The following is a 7,612-nucleotide window of genomic DNA, read 5'->3' as shown; positions in this document are numbered from 1 at the left end:
AGGTGCCGGGAAGAGGATCTGGGAGCCCTGGCTCCCCTTTCCCCCCCCACACCACCCCGACCATTTGACACATTTCCTGTCTCTAATTAAATGCACGCCACACCTTTCTGCTTAATTTCCATGCATTTATTTCCAAGGCAGGAACAATAAATAGTCATTCCCATTGTGAAATCCACCCCAGGCCGAGAGGAGACAGAGGGTGGCCCTGTGGCCGAGCCGCAGTGCCAGAGCCGCCGCCGGCCCGGCAGGACCTGCCCAGCGCCACCTTTTATCGCCTTTTGCTGGGGTTTGGATCAGTTTTGGTTTGCTCACCTCTGGTTTCTTCCCTCCCAAAAGTGCTGCTGAGGTGCCCACAGCCTGTCCCTCTTTGGGACACCCCTTTTAGGGGTCCCCATTGCTTCTCCAGGACATGGAGCTCAGTGGGAATGGCCCGGTGGTGGAGGGAAGGTGGGATAACCGGGTTCTCCAGCCCATTTCTTCACTCCCCATTCACTAATTGCCCCATCCCAGGGAGCCACAGCTTTGTGACATTTACTCTTTCCCAATTTGCTGTAATTAGCCCCAAATCCCATGTTCTCCCAGCACAGGTGGGATCTTGCTGGCTCACAGCTCTCAGCTCTTTCCAAGCCTGGAATTTCGGGATCTCCTCTGAGCTCCCTCCAGCCCAGCACGGAATCACATTCCCAAAGCCCTTGGGGTGCCTGTCCAGAGCATGGCCCTCGCTCTGCTTGTGGAGACCCCACAGCTGGGACCACCAGGCACCACCGCCCCAGGAATTGGGAATGTGGAAGCCCTGTGCACCCCTGCAGTGTCCTGACACACCCACAGGGTCACACACCCATGTCCCCACACACCCGTGGGGTCCCACACACCCACAGCAATCCTTGCACACCTCTGGGGTCCCTTCCACACCCACTGCCCCCTTTGCACCCCAGTGCTCTGCCCAATCCAGAACAACCCTCAGCACCATGACCCTGCAGCCCCCTCCCCCCCCTTTTCCCCCCACTTTCCCTCCCCCACCAGGGACAAACGAAGTCATTTGTTTGGCTTTTTTTTTTTTTTCCGGTGTTTTCCTTTATTAATTTATACAAAAATGGTTGCAAATGGCACAAGCTGAGACCAACCCGCCCCAGCCCCGAGCCCGGGGGCCACAATCCCTGGAGATGGGGAGCACCAGGAGGGCGGCACATCCCGGGATAGCCCCCAGAACCCTGGTCCCTGCACCGGGGGACAGCAGGGAATACACCCAGACCACGTGCACCCACCCACGGCCACAGCAGAGCCCGGGATGCCCCGGAGGTGCCCTCAGGTGCCAGGGCACGGGGCTGGGGGGATGAGCCCGCACTACCAAGGGGGTTTTGGGGGGAAAGGAGCCAACTCCCTCTCTCTGTGATGCTTCTCCAGGGCTGGGGGTCCTGCAACTGGAGAGTTTCCAGGGCTGGAGGTGGGACAACCCCAGAGATGAAAGCGCTGGAGCAAAAGGATGGAGAAAGGCTCCAGAGCCAGGTCAGGAACCCCCATTGCCACCTCCCTCCCGCCGTGGCACAGAGCTGGGGATGGGAAGGGGGTTTCCTGATGGGAAGGAGAGCCAGGAGAGGACAGGGATGGGGCTGAGGAGGGGGATCCCTCCACCCCGGTGGGAGGGAACGAGCCCTGGCAGGAGCAACGTTGTTTTTTCCCAGGCTCATCCCACCGGGCCCCGCTGCCCCTCGCGCTCCTCGGTGCAGAGCCTGAGGCCTCGGGCACCTTCCTGTCCCCCACCAGCTCCTACTTCCTCCTGCAGCCCTTGGCTGCGTCCCCCATCATGTCCCAGTACTCTCCAAACTCCAGCTTGGCCTCGTTGGGGTCTCCCATGCACTCGATCTTCTCTTCCAGTGGTCCCACACACTGCAGGGGGGGCAGAGAAAACATCGGGGTGAGGGGGCTGTGAGGTCCTGTGCCTCCCCCCCCAGCCCCTCCTGCCCAGCCCAGGGCTCTACCCTCACCTTGCCCAGGTGGGGCAGCTTCTGCACCACCAGCTCCTGCATCTCGTTGGGGGTCAGGTACTCCTTCTGCCCCTTCACTGCGTAGCAGTGGAACTGGCTGATGACGGTCTCAATGGCCCGTTCCACGTCCGTGAGCTCCTGGCAGTCCTGGGGGGGGGCACAGGGGGTGAGCACTGGGGGCACAGTGACCTGGAGGGATGGGACCCCTCCCCAGAGGGATGGGGCACCCCAGGGTGCACAGGACAAGCCCTCAGTATGTGGGACACTCCCTGAGGAGTCCCCAGTGATGGGATAAAGCTCCTTATCAACACCAGACCTCTCTTCACGGGTGTAAGACCCCCCCCATACAGATGTGAGACCTCACTGTCCAGATGTGAGACCCCTCATACAGGTGTGAGACCCCCCCAGAGATGTCAGGGCCCACTGTCCACACCTGAGACCCCCATACAGGCACAAGACCACTCCAGACAGATATTCCACCTCTCCATACAGATATTCCACCTCTCCACAGACATGTTCCACCGCTCCACACAGATGTTCCACTGCCCCACACCGGCCCTGCCTGGCTGCAAGACCCCCTCCAGCTGCCACCTTGACACGCCACCCTTCCCTGCAGGCCTGTCACCCCCCAAATCTCCTTTCCTGGCCCCCTCCTTGCCCAGGTCCCCCGAGGCTCAGCCACCCTGGCGTCTCAGCTACACCCCCGGCGCGGGGGCCGCGCCGTCCTGACTGGTTCTTCCTCTCCTCGGCACAAGTGGCAATGGCATGATGAGTCAGTGCCCAGGACGACGCCTGGGATGGGGTTTGGCAGCTCCCAGAGCCCCTGTCCCACCCCAGCAGACCCCGTTCCCAGCGGAGTGGGGGGCACAGACTGGCACAACCCCCGTGCCCAGCTCTCCAGCCACTGAGTTCAGAGGGAGCCGATGCTGATTCACTCAAATCTGCGGTTTTCCCTCAAAACCGCATCGGACGATGCCCATTAGGAAGGACCTGGCAACCTCCAGAGCCTCATCCCGGCGCCCTAAATCCTCCACAGGTGCAAAGGGGTGCGTGCAGGGTGGACACCTCCCGGTTAAAAGCCAAGGAAAACAGGAGCCTTCCTGCTCCTCTCCATCCTTGCAGAGGCTCCCAAAGGTGAATCCCCGGCAGCTGGAAAAGGCTGCCTGCTTCCCTGAGCTCCCGAGCGGCTCCAAACCCGCAGCACCAGGTCCCCCTGCCCGGGACAGCGAGTCCAAACCCCAAAACAGCCCCCAGCTCCTCCACCACACTCTGGCTCCGGGATGGGGCAGAGTCAGGGCTGTGCCCCCGGGGTGAGGACATGCGGGGTCACCCCACACCCCGCCGGGGGTCCCGCTCGAGGACCTTGCGCTTCTTGCGGCAGTTGCACTGGCCCATCCTGCTCCTCACGGCGTCCGGGGGGTCCTCGGTGGCACCGGGGGGGGTCTCTCCTCTGCGATGGGATCCGGGGGAGCTGTTGGAGGGGGAAAGCCAAGCTCAGCTCTCGGCTCTCAGGGATCTCCCAGGACTCCTCCTCATCCCGGAGGAAGGTGAGCTGCCAGGACACGTCCCGGCGGCAGCGGCGTCCCGGCAAGTCGCGGCAGAGCCGAGCGTGGGAGCGCGGGGGAGACCCCGAGTGTAGACCCCCGGCCCACGAGGGGCCACTTACCTGCTCCGCGGGCTGGGCGGGTGTGCCGGGCTGTGCTGCACCGGCGTTTTATACCGCGGGAGGTGTGAGTGGGAGCTCCCGGTGCTCATTTCGGAGCCTGGCCCGGGGCCAGCGTGGGGCCGGGAAACGCCTCCTTTCCCGGCCACATCCAGGGCTCCCCCAGCCAGCCCGGCACGGCAGCGCCGCGTGGGAACGGCCACCGGGCATCCCCGGCTTGGAAGGGTCACGGGATGGGTCACCCCGTGATGGGGTCTCACCATGTCCCTGCGGAGCGTTTGGGAGCTGGACAGCAGGAATGGGGACATTCCCGAGCCAGGGATGTGCTGTGCTGGTGGATTTCACCATGTCCCAGCACCACTGGGATTTGGGAGCTGAACTCTGGGAATGGGGACATTCCCGAGCCAGGGACAAGCTGTGCAAGTGGATGAAGTGGATGTGTCCCCCTGTGCCACCCAAGACCCCAGAGAGTCTGGCCATTGATGCTGTGGAGGTGGTGGCACCGTGGCCACAGTGGCCACTGTGGCATCACTGCCAGAGCTGCTCCTCAGCCCCACCCTGGTCCCAGCCACATCTCTGCCTCCCACCCACCCCACAGCTTGGCAGAAAAGTGTTTGTGGGGTGTGAGGTGGCACCCCAAAAGCCAGACCACCACAGGGGCAATTTGGGAACACCCCCATCCATCACAGAGTCCCCAAACCCACCACCCTGGGCTGGGCCCGTCCCCAGCATGGCCACAGGCAGGGGAGGGGATGTGAGATCCAAACTGGGATCCCCCCTAAGAACAGCAGCACTGCTCAGGCTCAGGGAAACCTCTTTTATTTGCTCCACGTCAGCTGAGTCTCCCATGGCCCCGTCACTTCTTGCCCATTTTCTCTCTCCTCATGGTCTTGGCCAACTCCCCGATGAGCCGCCAGAACTCCCCAAATCTCAGCTCCTCATCGTTGTTCATGTCCAGCTCGCTCATCTTCTCCTCCAGAGAGGGCACGTCCTGTGTGGGGACACGAGATCGGCCACATCCCAACCCACGGTGAGTGGGGCGGGGACGGGGGGGGCTCCTGAGCACAAATCCCAGGGGATCCTGAGCAGCCCCACAGCTCTGGGAGATTCCACGGGGATCCAGCCACCCCCTCAGGGTGCTCCCCACCTCACCTTCATCAGGTTGGGCAGATGGAGCTGGACCAGCTCCTTGAACTCGCTGGTGCTCAGGGTGCCCTTCCTGCCCTCCTTGCCCGCGCAGGTGATGAAGATGTCGATGATCTTCTCGATGGCCAATTCCAGCTCAGTCAGTTCGCCCGTGGCCATGGCCCCGCACACGCTGGAGGTGCAGGGACAGGAGCCGGGAGGGGGTTGCACCCTGAGGGTGTCCCAGGGAGACCCTCTGCCCTCCCTCAGCCCAGGGTGCAGCGGCTCTGAGGGGTCTCAGACCTGCAGGGCTGAGGAGGGTCCCGGGGCCGGGAGCTACTCCCAGGGGACCAAAAGCTTCAAGCGGGACCACAGGGAGGGGGAGCAGGTCTGAGGGATGTCTCAGCTGCCACCTGGCACAGGAGCTGGGATGGGGGACATGGAAAGGGATGGGGAACGTGGGAAGGGATGGAGGGACATGGAAAAGGGATGGGGGGACATGGGAAGGGGACAGGGGAATGTGGGAAGGGGATGGGGGGACACGGGAAGGGATGGGGGGGCAGGGGAGGGGGCGGGGGGCGTGTCAGGGGTCCCCGGCGGCGCTGCCGTGGCCGGGGTGGGGTCAGCGCTGCAGCAGCGACTCCCCACTTACCCCACGCTGTGGTCAGAGAGCTGCGGGCGGGTCGTGGCCCCCGGGAGGTGTCGGGGGGGGTTGGGGAGGTTTCGGGATGTTTTATAGCCACGCCGCAGGAGGGGACAACGCAGCCTTTGTCCCCCCCTCCGCGGTGTTGGGTTTCCTGGTGCGGCCGGATGGACGGACGCACAGACACCGCCTGACGTTCTCCTCCTCCTCCTCTGCTCCCTCCCGACGTGGGCACCGGACCAAACTCGGCCCTCGGCCCCGCCAGGCTGAACTTCCCGCAGCCCCAGCAGCCTCGGGAAGGTCCAGGGGAGCAGGATGGGACCAGGGGCTGAGGGGAGGGACACAAGGGCACAGAGGATCCCACAGGGCTCGAGCATCACCCGATTTCACGGAATCATTTATACTGGAAAAGATCCCCAAGATCATCGAGTCCAACCTTTGAAGGTCATCAAATCCAACTTTTGAGGATCACCCAGTCCAAGCTTTGAGCCCCTTCCCAGGGGTGCAGGGCAGGTCTCACCCCCAGTCCATCCCAGCACGGATGATGCCCAAATTCCCTGTTCCCATCCTGCTCTGGCTCATCCCAGCCCAGATCCAGCAGTGCCACTGAGCCAGAGTGAGAGTTGTGAGTCAGCTCCCACTGACATCATCCCTATTAATAGTGGGCTCTGTAAAAATTAATTAATCCAAATTAATTAGGGGGTTGGGACCCGAGCGCTCCCCTCTAATCAGTGTGTATTTATAACATGGCAGCCCTGGCACGTTTCCACCTGGGAGAGGGAGCAGCCCCAACATTCCCATGGGGACCCCGGGCATGACCCCAGACAAAGCCCCGGGCCTGGCCCCGATGTCCCTGACTGTCACCCACCCCATCCCTGTGTCCCACACAGAGCAAGGGTGGGACGAGCAGCCCCCCAGGACAGCGCAGGGAGTTTTGGGGTCCCAGAAACCCAGTGGTGTTTTGGAAACCCAGGGCAGGGACATTCCTGGCACAACACCCCTGTCCCCTGCCGGGTTTCTGCTGAGCCCTGACACACTCACTCCACCTCTCCATGGGATGGGGAGGCTCTGATGGCACCTGCTCCCCACCCCACACCCATCACACCAGCTCACGGGGCAGGAATTGGTTTCCTGCAGCCCCATCCGGCCCGGCCCCGGTCCCGGGATGACGGGGGGACAGGGACAGGGATGCACTTCCTCCGGCCCCACGTCAGGGCCCGGGATGGGCCATTGGGAAACGCCGGGATGAGTCAGGAGCGGCACCGACCAGGCCAGGTTTGGGGTGAATCACCGGCCCTGGAGCCGGGTGGGCCCATGACTCGCCGCCCCTGGAATTTTGGGGTGCCAGGTTAGGGGTGAGGGAACAGCAGGAGCTGCAGGAGCCGGGAAAAAGGCACCTTCCAGTCAAGGCTGAGATCCCAGTTTGGGGCCGTCTCCGTGGGCAGGGAGGGGTGACCCTGCCAGGGGACCCCCAACATGGCTGGGAGGGGACCATACAGGGACTGGGGGTGTATAGGGACAGGGGCCATATAGGGACTGAGACCATATAAGGGCTGGGTCACATGGGGACATGGGCCATATGGGGACAGGGACAAGGACCGTATAGGGATAGGGGCCATATAAGGGCAGGGACCATATAGGGACTGGGGCCATACAGGGACATTGACCATATAGGAACTGGGGCCATATGGGGACAGGGGCCATATAGGGACCAGGGCCATATAGGACCACAGGACTCCATGTGACAAAGTGACCACGTGCCTCCCAGGGGTTGGTGTCACCTCCATGTCCTGTCCTGGGGTTGTCCACAACCTCCCAGGGTTGGGGACCCCAACCAGGGACAGCCACTGTGCCCACCATGGGCCCCCCCAGCTCCACTGGAGGGGACTGTGGGGCAAAACCGGGTGCCCAGTGCCATCCCAGTGCCGTCCCAGTGCCGTCCCAGTGCCGTCCCAGTGCCCCCAGTGTGGCCGCAGCAGCTCCTGCCATTCCAAAGCACAGGGATGAAAAAGCCTCTTCCCTGTCCCAGTGCTGGGACAGAGAGACAAGATGGGCCCGGCCCAGGTAACTGGAGCAACTGGTTTAGCTGGGCTGGAGGGAGCTCAGGGACTCGCAGCAGCTGGAACCTGTTCCAGGCTGTTCCTGGCACAGCCTCACTGCTCCTGCTTTGGAAGGAGCTTGTCCTGGGAATGTGCC

The 7,612-nt window shown here is 62.9% G+C and overlaps 2 protein-coding genes across 4 annotated transcripts; both read right to left on the bottom strand.

Annotated features, from left to right (window-relative positions):
• Window positions 1-1,759: 1,759 nt before the first annotated feature.
• On the bottom strand, window positions 1,760-3,397 carry LOC113940234 (protein S100-A14-like). The gene is made up of 3 exons (XM_027631349.1): window positions 3,348-3,397; window positions 1,986-2,132; window positions 1,760-1,887 (listed from the first exon to the last, which is right to left on the bottom strand). The coding sequence occupies exons 1-3, from the start codon at window positions 3,378-3,380 to the stop codon at window positions 1,768-1,770; spliced, it is 300 nt and encodes a 99-aa protein (XP_027487150.1). The 5' UTR covers window positions 3,381-3,397; the 3' UTR covers window positions 1,760-1,767.
• Window positions 3,398-4,451: 1,054 nt separating this feature from the next.
• On the bottom strand, window positions 4,452-5,600 carry LOC113940230 (protein S100-A13-like). Of its 3 annotated transcripts, none has more exons than XM_027631341.1 (3): window positions 5,426-5,600; window positions 4,801-5,198; window positions 4,452-4,639 (listed from the first exon to the last, which is right to left on the bottom strand). In XM_027631341.1, exons 2-3 carry the CDS (start codon window positions 4,951-4,953, stop codon window positions 4,505-4,507), a joined length of 288 nt encoding a protein of 95 aa, XP_027487142.1. In that variant the 5' UTR covers window positions 4,954-5,198; window positions 5,426-5,600; the 3' UTR covers window positions 4,452-4,504. The 3 variants fall into 3 exon arrangements, with proteins under 3 accessions (XP_027487142.1, XP_027487144.1, XP_027487143.1); XM_027631343.1 differs by having other exon boundaries at window positions 4,801-5,084; XM_027631342.1 differs by having other exon boundaries at window positions 4,801-4,966.
• Between the last annotated feature and the right edge of the window lie 2,012 nt (window positions 5,601-7,612).

The sequence above is a fragment of the Corapipo altera genome, unplaced genomic scaffold, assembly GCF_003945725.1.
Source record: "Corapipo altera isolate COAL_440 unplaced genomic scaffold, ASM394572v1 128646, whole genome shotgun sequence".
Lineage (NCBI taxonomy): Eukaryota > Metazoa > Chordata > Aves > Passeriformes > Pipridae > Corapipo > Corapipo altera.
The sequence above is the reverse complement of the archived record's forward strand: the minus strand, read 5'-3'. Positions and strand labels throughout refer to the sequence as shown.

Coding starts and splice junctions, on each gene's coding strand:
- LOC113940230 (XM_027631341.1), bottom strand. CDS start 4,953: ATGGCCACGGGCGAACTGACTGAGCTGGAATTGGCCATCGAGAAGATC. Junction 4,640..4,800: donor ATCTGCCCAACCTGATGAAG/GTGAGGTGGGGA, acceptor GTCCCCACACAG/GACGTGCCCTCTCTGGAGGA.
- LOC113940234 (XM_027631349.1), bottom strand. CDS start 3,380: ATGGGCCAGTGCAACTGCCGCAAGAAGCGCAAG. Junction 2,133..3,347: donor ACTGCCGCAAGAAGCGCAAG/GTCCTCGAGCGG, acceptor GCCCCCCCCCAG/GACTGCCAGGAGCTCACGGA. Junction 1,888..1,985: donor AGCTGCCCCACCTGGGCAAG/GTGAGGGTAGAG, acceptor CCCCCCCTGCAG/TGTGTGGGACCACTGGAAGA.